General features: G+C 41.6%; 1 protein-coding gene across 1 annotated transcript in view; it reads left to right on the forward strand.

Annotated features, from left to right (window-relative positions):
* Nucleotides 1-829: 829 nt before the first annotated feature.
* The window catches only part of MATN2 (matrilin 2), a gene marked incomplete at its 3' end in the record, with an annotated part of 143,739 nt that continues 130,276 nt past the window's right edge, over nucleotides 830-14,292 (forward strand). The window contains exons 1-2 of the mRNA XM_082259007.1: nucleotides 830-967; nucleotides 10,520-11,089. Coding sequence (XP_082115133.1) covers nucleotides 853-967; nucleotides 10,520-11,089 — 685 coding nt within the window. The 5' untranslated portion in view covers nucleotides 830-852. The remainder of the gene's footprint in view (nucleotides 968-10,519; nucleotides 11,090-14,292) is intronic.

Here is a 14,292-nt window from a genome sequence, read left to right on the forward strand (position 1 = left end):
CACAGATGATGAAAAATAATTTGACAGGGGTGATAACCCACCCCTACTTTATCCAAAATGGAAAAAATGTTTTTCCTACAGTTCTACTTTAATGTCTACTTTAAAAAAAAGTTCTTTAGTCTAAAAAAAATGAAAAGACAGCAGCTACAAATACTGTAGCTGATGGCTTTTAATAAAAGGACACTTGCCTGTCCAGGGATCCAGTGCTGTCTTCAACCGTGCCGGTTCTTCTCCAGTGTAGGGGTCCATGGCGCCACACATCTTGGATGTGGGAAGCTGGCTGTGACTCCTTTCGTGAGCCACGCTGCACTCTGTGAATGGTCCCACAGACTAGCCTTGCAGGTATGGGCAGGTGTCCCTATTAGCACATAATAATCTTTTACTTGCTCTTCTGACCCTCCATTTAGCTGCGGGAAAGGAAGCCCTGTTAAACTCTGAGTTTCTCAGGTTGAAGCTTCCATGGGGCTGAGGATTTCCACTTTGCCCCAATATGACAGCATCGCGCTAAGCACCAGAAGGTCACATGAGAGAAAGGAAAGGGAGTCACGTGTCCCTATACAATTGGAAGTACTGGATATTTCTTGTCTCCCAGCAGCTAAGTGAGTCAGCAGGGCAGCGAAGTAATGCCCATAGGTGATTTGATATTCATCCAGTTCAGCAGTGACGGGCAAAATTCATCCATGGCCATTGTTTTGTAAATGCATTTGTTGCACACAAGGTGGATTTATATCCTCTGTGGCTATCAAGAAATAGATTTAAATGAAAAGTTCTTTGTACCATGATCTCAACTTTAAACCTCACTCATCTTGAATCCAGTTTTAATGGCAGTGGCTTTCCTTACATCTTTCAGGCATGGCTCTTGTGAATACATATATCGTGCTTCCACTCCTGTTCCTGGCTACAGAAGCGGTGGAGAAACGACAGTCAGGTGGAAAAACTGAGGCCGAAATTCAAGCTGATTTATTAAGTAAGTAGACCATATAACTGAGACATGTGCACACCTATGACACCGCTACACAGCCGAGCCAAGAAATAGACAGATTAGTCATGTTAAAAAGCTTTCAGTTGTAGACCTGTGCTTGTAAAACACACACAGAATCTGGATGGACCTTTTGACAAATCTTTATTTATAAAGGTGGACAAAACAAAAGTGCACATTTGATACAAGAATATAGAGTGGTGATATGCAGACACAATATAGCTGTTAATAATACATTAGAACATTTGCTGACTGGTGTATATGTGTAAATACTAGGTCTGCAGACCCTGAATTAACCCGCCGCGCTACCTACATCCTGGGTCTTTGAAGAATTTGCACACACAGCATAAACGCGCCTGTAGAAAAAACTGCCCGGCATTTACCCATTTACAGAGAGAGACTGCATAGTTACAGAGATAGACTGCCCAACAACTGCTTTGATACAAAAAGAGAGATTGCCTAGTTAGTGTGAGAATAAGACTGTTTAGTTACCTAGAAGAATGTCCCAGTTACAGGTGCTGACTGCTCAGTTGAAGAGGTAGAGACTGCCCAGTTACAGAGAGACAGAGACTGTCTAGTCACTGAGAAAATTTTCCCAGCAACTGCCAAGGAGAGTCTACTGAGAAATTGCCCAGTTAAAGAGTGGGAGACTGCCCAGCAACTGCCCAGTTACAGAGAGACAGAGACTGCCTAGTTTTAGAAAAAAAATTGTCCAGCAACTGCCAAGTTAACGGTGTAGACTGCAGAGGGAGAATGTCTGCCCAGCAACTGCCCAGTTGCAGAAACTGACTAGTTATGGAGAGACTGCCCATTAGCGACCCAGTTATGGAGAGAGTCTGCCTAGATATTGCGAGAAATTGCCCAGCAACTTCCCAGTTACAGAGCTCAAGACACTGCCTAGTTATAGAGAGACTACCCATCACCTACCCAGTTTTGGAGAGAGAGAGACTGCCTAGTTATTGAGAGAAATTGCCCAGCAACTTCCTAGTTACAGAGAGCCAGAGATGGTCTGGTAATAGGGAGACTGCCCATCACCTACCCAGGTATAGAGAGAGAGAGAGACTGCCTAGTTAATGGGAGAAATTGCCCAGCACCTTCCCAGTTATGGAGAGAGAGAGACTGCCTAGTAACATAGAGAGAATGCTCCGGTGTACATTGTTCAGTTATAGAGGGTACCTGCTTAGACTGTTCCGTTATATAAAGATTCGGCTTGATTACAGAGAGACCATCCAGAGACTACCCAGTTACAGGTTGTCTAAATGTAAAGTTCAGAAGCAGTTTTTCTTATAAACCACATTTAATTACAGCCAATGTGTTTTTGGGACTCTGAAGGTCCACCTTTATAAGGGCTCAGAAAAAAAGACATTGGCATTCAATCTAGAACGAAGATTACTGGTCAATATTAGGGATGTGCTCAGGCTATTCGGATCCTAGTCTCAACCCACCTGAGCAATCCTGCCAGGAAGCCATCACTGCACACCGCCAATCATGAGCAGCCTATTTAGGGCATGTGTATGTGCAGCTGTGGGTCGGGAAATGCCTCACTACCTAGGATTGGCGGGTTGCAGTGACGACTTCCTGGCAGGATTGCTCAGGTGGGTTGGTACTAGGATCAGAACACGCCTGAGCCCATCCCTAGTCAACATATGTGACCGGTCATTGAATGCAAAAAAATGACTTGGAAAACAAAAACAAATATAATAGAAAGACTAAAATCTTTTTTAACATAGTCCAACAAAACAGTTGTACGATTGAACAAAACATTTACATTAGAATATTATAAAACAGAAAATGACAGTTAAGATATTTAAGTTGAAGAAAATGTAGCTCTAAGATCGAATTATACCAGTCAATATACAGTATAAGATTAAGCACACTTCACAATTGTCAATTTTTTAAAAATACCTATTGTTATATAACTCTATAAATGTTATGTATGCGTCTATTTTTTATGATAGCTGTTTTCTATATAAATGTTATGTATGTGTCTATTTTTTATGATAGTTGTTTTCTAAAGAAAACAGCTATTATAAAAAATAGACACATACATAACATTTAAAAACTTTTATACAAAAAAATTTATTTTAAAAAAATCGATGATTGTGAATTGTAACTGTTCAGTCAGAGTAGGCAGTTTTGACTTCTGTTTTACAATAAAAATCACAATCCTTTTTTTTTTTATTTGATTTTACTTAATAAAAAAGGATAAGAAACTGTTCAGACTATTAATAGCAAATAGAAACCCGATATAAACACTGTTGAGGATACTTGAGAAAGACCGATCTAAATATTTTACTGCTGCCATCGTGAAATGGAGACCAACATAAAAATCAATGCTTCTTTTCCCACAGAGCCTGATCTGCAAAGAATAATCATTTCCCATAAAGCCCTCTAACTCCCAATAATCTCTACACTTCAGAGTTCTAACATTTGTGTATTTCTGTTTAGATTTTTTATGTGTGATACAAGCCAAATCTTGGGAGTTCAGATCTTTATCTGGACAAAAAATGTTCCAGAGATTATATGCAATGTAATTAGTTATAATATGGCACAGATGGTTTCCGCCTCAACTGGCGGGATAGAAAATATATTTAGATACATGAATTCACCGCAGATCCTCGGTAAGTTGCGGCTGGCTGCTTGAACTGGTTTACTAAACGTGACTGTCCATGAAACCATGTTCACATGCCTGGGGGCAGATATAGAGGCATCTTGTGTGCAGCAAAGAAACCCAAGGAACACAGGGATTCTTTTTATTATATGGAATTTATATGAAACCAACAGTTTGCAGAGCACTTTACAAAATAAAGGTAGACAATACAGTTACAGTACAATTCAAGACAAGAGGGCCCTGCTCATGAGAGCTTTCAATCTTAAAGATGTGACAACCATGGTTTCTCCGTTGATACAGTGGAGTGAGCGTGGCCACCCGACAACAGGAAGTATGATATTCACAGGATCACCAGGTGAGGGAATAGGTCTGAAAAATGGAAACTAATGCAACCACCACATTTAAGGACTAGTAAATTGCACTCATTTGTATACACAAATGTAGCGTGGAGGCACAATGAGTCCATACACTTCATCCTCAGTGCAGCTAAGCTCCCCCCTCACCATTGCAGCTTTCACACATGCAGTGCAGCAGTCGCTAAGTAAATCTTTAAATCTTTAACCACTTAGCGCCTACCTGCCCCCATTGTAGTGCAGATGAGTGGCCGGTATGTCACTGCTTACCTCCAGGTTTAGGGCTTCTCCAAACTTTCCAAACAAAGGGCCTTGTTACTGTCCTTCAGACTTTAGGAGGGCCGGATCGTGGCCAGCCAGAGTGGAAATTTTTCTGTCATCAATAGGAGTAAACATCGCCAGGTTTGGTATTAGGGGGAGGAATAGTGCGCCATTGTTGGTATCATAGGGAGGAGTAGTGCCCTATTATTGGTGTCATTGGGAGAAATGATGCTCCATTGTTGGTGTTAGATGTCAGAATAGTGTCTCGTATTAGTGGGAGGATTAGTGCCCCAAAGGCCGGATAAAGGCAAACAAAGGGCTGCAGTTTGGAGACTACTGATATATACAGTATCTCACAAAAGTGAGTACACCCCTCACATTTTTGTAAATATTTTATTATATCTTTTCATGTGACAACACTGAAGAAATTACACTTTGCTACAATGTAAAGTAGTGAGTGTACAGCTTGTATAACAGTGTAAATTTGCTGTCCCCTCAAAATAACTCAACACACAACCATCAATGTCTAAACCGCTGGCAAAAAAAGTGAGTACACCCCTAGGTTAAAATGTCCAAATTGGACCCAAAGTGTCAATATTTTGTGTGGCCACCATTATTTGCCAGCGCTGCCTTAACTCTCTTGGGCATGGAGATCACCAGAGCTTCACAGGTTGCCATTCTGGAGTCCTCTTCCACTCCTGCTGAATGTTAGAGCGCTCCTCTACCTTCCATTTGAGGATGCCCCATAGATGCTCAATAGGGTTTAGGTCTAAAGACATGCTTGGCCCATTTATCACCTTTACCCTCAGCTTCTTTAGCAAGGCAGTGGTTGTCTTGGAGGTGTGTTTGGGGTCATTATCATGTTGGAATATTGCCCTGTGGCCCAGTCACCGAAGGGAGGGGATCATGCTCTGCTTCAGTATGTCACAGTACATGTTGACATTCATGGTTCTCTCAATGAACCGTAGCTCCCCAGTGCCGGCACCACTTGCAGTCCCAGACCATGACACTCGTACCACCATGCTTGACTGTAGGCAAGACACACTTGACACCATCTGAACCAAATAAGTTTATCTTGGTCTCATCAGACCACAGGACATGGTTTCAGTAATACATGTCCTTAGTCTGCTTGTCTTCAGCAAACTGTTTGCAGGCTTTCTTGTGCATCATCTTTAGAAGAGGCTTCCTTCTGGGACGACAGCCATGCAGACCAATTTAATGCAGTGTGCGGCGTATTGTGTGAGCACTGACAGTCTGAACCACCCCTTCAACCTCTGCATCAATACTGGCAGCACTCATATGTTTATTTCCCAAAGACAACATCTGGATATGACGCTGAACACGTTCATTCAACTTCTTTGGTCGACCATGGCGAGGCCTGTTCTGAGTGGAACCTAACCTGTTAAACCGCTGTATGGTCTTGGCCACCATGCTGCAGTTCAGTTTTAGGGTCTTGGCAATCTTTATGTAGAGCAAGAATTATTTTTTTCAGATCCTCAGAGAGTTCTTTGCCATGAGGTGCCATGTTGAACTTCCAGTGACCAGTATGAGGGAGTGAAAATGATAACACCAAATTTAACACACCTGCTCCCCATTTACACCTGAGACCTTGTAACACTAACGAGTCACATGACACCGGGGAGGGAAAATAGCTAATTGGCCCAAATTTGGCTATTTTGTCTTAGGGGTGTACTCACTTTTGTTCTCAGTGGTTTCGACATTAATGGCTGTGTGTTGAGTTATTTTGAGGGGACAGCAAATTTACACTGTTATACAAGCTGTACACTCACTACTTTACATTGTAGCAAAGTGTAATTTCTTCAGTGTTGTCACAAGAAAGATATAATAAAACATTTAGAGCCGGTTCACACTGCCGCAACCTCTAAGTCGCCTCATAAGGGGCGACTTGTTAGCGCGACTTCAGCACGACTTTGCGCGTATTCAGCGCGACTTGTATGATAGACGACTTTGTACGACTTTGTATTTGCCCAATCAGAATATGATGGTTCTGGGTCATGCTCAATCACACAAAAAAAGTTCTTAAAAATTGTCGTTAGAGAGCCAATTATTGAAACATTATTGAAAAAAAAAAAATGAGATTTCTTTGGATTTAGTGTCTGGTGGGTCTAAAAAGTATACCTGTGAAGTTTCAGCTCTGTAGCATGTCCAGAACCAGAAAAAAAGATTATTTTTCTTATAATTATTAATAGAGCAGGGTAGTGGCTTCTCTCCACCTGGGCGTTTTTTTTTTTTTTGCTGGCATTTATCGGTATTTGCCTGCAGAAAAAACGCCCAGGTGGAGAGAAGCCACTACCCTGCTCTATTAATAATTATAAGAAAAATTATCTTTTTTTCTGGTTCTGGACATGCTACAGAGCTGAAACTTCATTTTAATGGAAAGTCGGATCACAAGTCGCTTCAAATAAGATAAGGAGACGACTCCTATTGAAGTCTATGGGACAAGTCGAAAAGGGAAGTGATTGGCGCTGCCAGGAAAGTAGGTTAATGGGAAATCTGGGTTAGGCTCCTATAGTTCAAGACCAAGTTCAACACATGCAAATGCACATAGAATGTATGTGGGAATGAGAACTATATAAGTAATAGGATATAAAAACACAATGGGTGTGTAATATGTGTGTAAAATTAACACTATGTGCTGATACCAAATCAATAAATAAATAAATGTGTTCAATACCTAACAAGGCTTATTGAGACTCAACATAAATATGCAAATATATGTAAATGTAGGTATAAAAATATAAAAGCATATAAAGATAGTATTAATAAATTATGGTGATATAGAGAGTTAGTGTGCAAAGGTGCTAAAAAATAAATATAGTGCACTAATCAAACTAAATAAGGTGCTTTCCGAATAGTCATAACCATCTATTCAATAAAGTGCAACTGCATACTCATAAGCAATGAAAATAAATAAGTGGGTGAACTATGTGCATCCCACACTGGTGACAATATAAACACTAGTAAATAAATAAGTGCAGCCGTGCAAATAACTATATAAATTATGAAAGTGAGAACCATATAAATTCAAAGGCTCAAAAAGCAGGTTCTGTGTATTTTAAAATTGTCCAAAAATAGTGCAATCAGAGCTGGTACAGAAATCATAAAGTTCTATAGTCCATATAAGGATGGAGTAAGGTGCTCTTTTTTTCTATGAAGCCCGGAGTGCAGTGAGTGGTTGGAAGATAGGGTGCTCCCCCTCTCCTGGGGTCCTGTGCTTACCGGATGTCCGTACCCCTACAGGGGTAAATGGCGGGTCGATAACAGGGATCGCTCCCATACACCGGCAATCTGGTTCCGTCCTATCCTTCCTATTACCACTCGTATCCACTCCTTGCTCCGGTACACATAGGGGTTAAAGCATCAGGGAGAGAGCTCCAGTACAATTCCCGGGTATATGAAAAAGGGGAAAAACAGAAGCCTCCGATAGTGCAGGATTGCCTTTAAAACTTTTATTTAGATTCCAAAAAAGACATGTACTCACATAAAATCAACATGCAGCGCATCCGTATGGCATAGGGTCCGCAACTACCTCGTTCGCGGTGCTCGCCTGGGATCAGCGTGCGTCCCAACCGCCGGATATGCGTTCCTAGCCTCGGGATCGTTCAGCCTCGAGAACGTGACCACATAATTTCCGTCTGAACGATCCCGAGGCTAGGAACGCATATCCGGCGGTTGGGACGCACGCTGATCCCAGGCGAGCACCGCGAACGAGGTAGTTGCGGACCCTATGCCATACGGATGCGCTGCATGTTGATTTTATGTGAGTACATGTCTTTTTTGGAATCTAAATAAAAGTTTTAAAGGCAATCCTGCACTATCGGAGGCTTCTGTTTTTCCCCTTTTTCATATACCCGGGAATTGTACTGGAGCTCTCTCCCTGATGCTTTAACCCCTATGTGTACCGGAGCAAGGAGTGGATACGAGTGGTAATAGGAAGGATAGGACGGAACCAGATTGCCGGTGTATGGGAGCGATCCCTGTTATCGACCCGCCATTTACCCCTGTAGGGGTACGGACATCCGGTAAGCACAGGACCCCAGGAGAGGGGGAGCACCCTATCTTCCAACCACTCACTGCACTCCGGGCTTCATAGAAAAAAAGAGCACCTTACTCCATCCTTATATGGACTATAGAGACTATAGAACTTTATGATTTCTGTACCAGCTCTGATTGCACTATTTTTGGACAATTTTAAAATACACAGAACCTGCTTTTTGAGCCTTTGAATTTATATGGTTCTCACTTTCATAATTTATATAGTTATTTGCACGGCTGCACTTATTTATTTACTAGTGTTTATATTGTCACCAGTGTGGGATGCACATAGTTCACCCACTTATTTATTTTCATTGCTTATGAGTATGCAGTTGCACTTTATTGAATAGATGGTTATGACTATTCGGAAAGCACCTTATTTAGTTTGATTAGTGCACTATATTTATTTTTTAGCACCTTTGCACACTAACTCTCTATATCACCATAATTTATTAATACTATCTTTATATGCTTTTATATTTTTATACCTACATTTACATATATTTGCATATTTATGTTGAGTCTCAATAAGCCTTGTTAGGTATTGAACACATTTATTTATTTATTGATTTGGTATCAGCACATAGTGTTAATTTTACACACATATTACACACCCATTGTGTTTTTATATCCTATTACTTATATAGTTCTCATTCCCACATACATTCTATGTGCATTTGCATGTGTTGAACTTGGTCTTGAACTATAGGAGCCTAACCCAGATTTCCCATTAACCTACTTTCCTGGCAGCGCCAATCACTTCCCTTTTTGACATTTACACCTGACGCTCCCCCATTGGGGGTGCATCTTTTGGAGTGGGCAGCAGCCATTAGTGTTTTATTTATAGAAATTTTACGCACTATTTTATAGATAGCTTATCCTAAGCGCGGATCTTTCTTCTTTTCTTCATATGGGACAAGTCGGATCACAAGTCGCCTCAAAGTAGTACAGGACCCTTTTCAGAAGTCGGAGTGAATTCAGTAGTGCCAATTAAGATGGCACTCATTGATTAACATTGCTTTTGTTATGTCAAGTGACTTGGGGCGACTTGAGGGCACACAAGTCGCCTCACAAGTCGCGGCAGTGTGAATGGACTCTTACAAAAATGTGAGCTGCTGCAACAATCAATTTGCATAGCAAAAGAGTTTCTGCACAAACTGTCCGAAACCGTCTCAGGGAAGCTCATCTGCATGCTCGTCGTCCTCATCGGGGTCTCTACCTGATTACAGTTTGTCAAAATAACCGACTTGAGTGGGCAAATTTTCACATTCAATGGCGTCTGGCACTTTGGAGAGGTGTTCTCTTCACGGATGAATTCCGGTTTTCTTAGACCTTTTAGTTCAGCCTATAAAAAATGTTGGCAAAAAAAAGTGTTGCATTTATAATTTTGCTCAGTACAATTTTCCCTAAAAACAATTAAAACCTTAGTTTAAATCAAATATATTACTTCTGTTTTGTAGCCATTTAAAGTTTTATTTTTTTAATTTTTGATGGGAAAATTTCATATTTCCTTAATGTTCTTGGTTCACCAATAAGTTTGAATTCTAAGCCTGATCATCGTGCCAAGCCAGAAAGACGGGGGGACTCCTTGGCGAAAGGCATCATTAGCTTGTTACACTTTCCAAAAATATTACATTTCTTACCTTTATCTGTAATTATTTACTTAAAGTGATAATAAAGTCTGTTTTTTTTTTCTTTTAAAAATAACAAACATGTTATACTTACCTACTCTGTGCAGTGGTTTTGCACAGAGCAGGCCAGATCCTCCTCTTCTCTGGTCCCTCGCCGGCGCTCCTAGCCCCTCCCTTCTGCCAAGTGCCCCCATAGCAAGCAGCTTGCTATGGGGGCACTTGAGCCGAGCCACTGCCCTGTGTGTCCATTCAGACACGGAGCCATGGCTCGAACCTGGCGCCTCTCTCTTCTTATTGGCTCACTGACTTTGATTGACAGCAGCTGTGTCTCAGCCAGTGAGGAGGGGGAAAGCTGAGGCTCTTGGGCAAAATTGCTGGATCGAGATAGGGCTCAGAAAAGTAATAGGGGGGCTGCTGCACACAGAATGCATTAAGATAAAAAACCTTCTGCCTTTAGAACCACTTTAAATGTTATATACAGTTTGGTTTCATCTACAAGTGTGTGTGGGTGATCTCTCTTTGCGCATCTCGAAAACCCCCAAAAACATAAACTATCACATAACTAAAATAAAACAGTTTTGCATGTATTATAAGAGTATTTCATTGCTTACTGTGTCTTCTTTTTCAGAGGAAGCCTGTCACAACAAGCCATTGGATCTTGTCTTCATCATCGACAGTTCCCGAAGTGTGCGCCCGTACGATTTTGAAAAGGTGAAAGAATTTCTAATTACTATGCTCAAATTCCTGGATATTGGCCAAGATACCACCAGAGTGGGTCTGTTACAATATGGCAGCACCGTAAAAAATGAGTTTTCCCTGAAGACTTTCAAAAAGAAATCTGATATTGAACGAGCAGTAAAGAGGATGATGCACCTTGCCACTGGAACCATGACGGGACTGGCCATTCAGTATGCTATGAACATTGCCTTTTCAGAAACTGAGGGGGCCCGCCCATCGCATCAATTTGTGCCAAGGATTATTATGATAGTAACTGATGGCAGGCCGCAGGACCCCGTAGCTGAAATCTCAGCAAAGGCAAGGAACTCTGGGATCCTAATATTTGCCGTTGGGGTTGGTCGGGTAGATATGGACACTTTGAAATCCATTGGAAGTGAGCCACATGAGGAACATGTCTTCTTAGTAGCAAATTTTAGTCAGATTGAAACATTGACATCTGTCTTCCAGAATAAGCTTTGTGGTAAGTGCGTTTATTCAGCCATTCTTTTATTTATTTATTTTCAGATATGAAATCCAATTCTTTCTTATTCCCCAAGTTTTCAAGCTATTTTTTTTTCATTTTGTAAACTTTTTCAATTTTTTTTCCATTGATTAAAATGTTTTCTTATGATTAGTAAATAGCATTACCATGCTTTGTACCAGAAAGGGACAAATTCCAGTAAGTAAGTAGAGTTCTTTTGATACGTTACTGTAGAACTAACCATAGTTCCCAGATAGAAGAACACATTTTGGTTATGATAAGGTTAATGAAAATCTGATCATCTTTCGTTGTACTCATTATGAGTAAATCACGCTAGTTTACCCATGCTGCAATGCCCATCATCCTGTTTGGCTATCCAGAGACCAAAAAGTGGTAACCCTAGGGCAAATAAAGAGCAGCCATCATTTCTGAACACTGAGCCAGACCGACCATTGTACAGTTTTACAAGCATGCATGATGTGTCTGGGTCTGGGGGATGGGCAAGGGGCACACTTTGGCATCTTCACCTTGTTGGAGATACAACAACTTTAAAGCTTAGCCTATTACTGATTAACCGCAGTTCATAAATAGGACACTAGATGTTGCTAATGCTCAGTGAAATGCTATGCATTCTCTATGATGTGTTGTAATTACCTGTACTGTACTTGTTGGTTATCTTTTCCTGTCTGTGTTCTTATTACTATGAGCAGGAGACATCTTTTGCTATCTGTGGTTATGTTCCAATAAAGAAGCCAGTTCCTGTTACTCCACAATGTCTGATCTGGAATAGACTCCGCTGCACCCAGTGATCTCACTCTGCAACACACCTTGGGTAGAAGAGGACCTTTTCCAGGCATTGTATATGCTGGTGTTAGTGGAAGGAATAGTGCACCATCATTGGTATCAGTGGGAGGAACAGTGTTCCATCGTTGGTGTCAGTGGAAGGAATAGTGCACCATCATTGGTATCAGTGGGAGGAACAGTGTTCCATCATTGGTGTTAGTGGGAGAAATAGTGCTCCATCAATGGTGTCAGTAGGAGGAATAGTGCCCCTTTGTTAGTGTCAGTGGGAGGAATAGTGTTCTATGATTGGTATCATTGGGAAGAATAGTGCCCCACTATTGGTGTCAGTGGAAGCAATAGCACCCCAGCACTGGTATTAGTGGGAAAAATAGTGCTTAGTCAATGGTGTCAGTAGGAGGAATAGTGCCTCATCATTGGTGTCAGTGGAAGCAATAGCACCCCATCATAAGTGTCAAGGGGAGGAACAGTGCCCCATCATTGGTGTTAGTGGAAGGAACAGTGCACCATCATTGGTATCAGTGGGAGGAGCAGTGTTCCATCATTGGTGTTAGTGGGAGAAATAGTGCTCCATCAATGGTGTCAGTAGGAGGAATAAGGCCTCTTTGTTAGTGTCAGTGGGAGGAATAGTGTTCCATGATTAGTATCATTGGGAAGAATAGTGCCCCATCATTGGTGTCAGTGGAAGCAATAGCACCACAGCACTGGTATTAGTGGGAGAAATAGGGCTTAGTCAATGTTGTCAGTAGGAGGAATAGTGCCTCATCATTGGTGTTAGTGGGAGGAATAGTGCCCCATCATTGGTGTCAGTGGAAGCAATAGCACCCCATCATAAGTATCAAGGGGAGGAACAGTGCCCCATCATTGGTGTCAGGGGAAGCAATAGCACCCCATCATAAGTATCAAGGGGAGGAACAGTGCCCCATCATTGGTGTCAGTGGAAGGAATAGTGCACCATCATTGGTATCAGTGGGAGGAACAGTGTTCCATCATTGGTGTTAGTGGGAGAAATAGTGCTTCATCAATGGTGTCAGTAGGAGGAATAGTGCCCCTTTGGTAGTGTCAGTGGGAGGAATAGTGTTCCATTAATGGTATCATTGGGAAGAATAGTGCCCCATCATTGGTGTCAGTGGAAGCAATAGCACCCCAGCAGTGGTATTCGTGGGAGAAATAGTGCTTAGTCAATGTTGTCAGTAGGAGGAATAGTGCCCCTTTGTTGGTGTCAGTGGGAGGAATAGTGTTCCATGATTAATATTGGGAGAAATAGTGCCCCATCATGGGTGTCAGAGGGATGAATAGTGCCCCATCATTGATGTCACTGAGAGGATTATTGCCCCATCATTGATGTCACTGAGAGGACTAGTGCCCTATCATTGGTGTCAGTGGGAGGAATAATGCCCCATCATTGCTGCCAGTGGGAAAATTAGTTCCCTATCTCTGGTGTCAGTGGACGGAATAGTACCCCATTGTTGGTGAATAGTGCCCCAAGGACTGAAAAAAGGCAAGAAACACATCTGGCCCACGGGCCATAGTTTGGAGACCCCTGGAGTAAAATGAAGGCAAGTTAGGACCTCTTCCAGGTTTCTTCTGGTGTCCATGTCCCCATTTAAATGGTTTCCCACATTTCCTGCCCATGTGACGGACTGAGTGTCAAGATCACCAAAACAGAGAAAAGCTCACCAACAGGGACACAAACAACCACAACAAACTAAAAACTACAGATATACTTTGACTGCAAGCTTGGGTTTGGTCCAATTACTTTTTCCAAACATCTGCTCAACCATTTAAAGATTGAATGGTAGTTGATTGTTTAGGGGGTAAAAAGTCGCTTGGCTCGGAAACAATACAGTTGATATTTGATGATATTAATTCTACTCGTATATTGTTTCTTAGCCATAATATTGCTTTGGGTTCCTGACATACGCTAACACTTCACTGAGTGTGTGAGGTCTATCAGAATCATGTGGTTAAGGGTAGACCACAGGCCCAATAATGGAACAAGAGGCTCAGCCTTGAAATATATTCAGATCAGCAGCACCAAAACCTCAAGAATCCCTTTTGTGTTGCTGGGAAGACGGCTGTAAAATAAGTAAATAGGAATTGGGCTCAGGGGACTTGTGGTGGAGTTACATATTGATTTACTGTTAACTTCCCCCATTGGCACCGCTCCAAGCACTGACAAGAAGACATGTACTTCAACTAGAATAAACATCTAAAGCACTAAAGCAGCTACTGTAACATAAAATAATAAACAGGTTATAACTTATAAGACAGTACTTTGACTTTGTGCCAACTGATTTGTGTGTACTGTAGACATGTAAAATTAATTACTATAATATTAGCTATGGGACTCTTTGTTTATTGACATTTACGGCGGCGGTTCATGAGCCGAGTCTTCTGTA

The sequence above is a fragment of the Pelophylax lessonae genome, assembly GCF_965119305.1.
Source record: "Pelophylax lessonae genome assembly, chromosome: 5".
Classification (NCBI taxonomy): domain Eukaryota; kingdom Metazoa; phylum Chordata; class Amphibia; order Anura; family Ranidae; genus Pelophylax; species Pelophylax lessonae.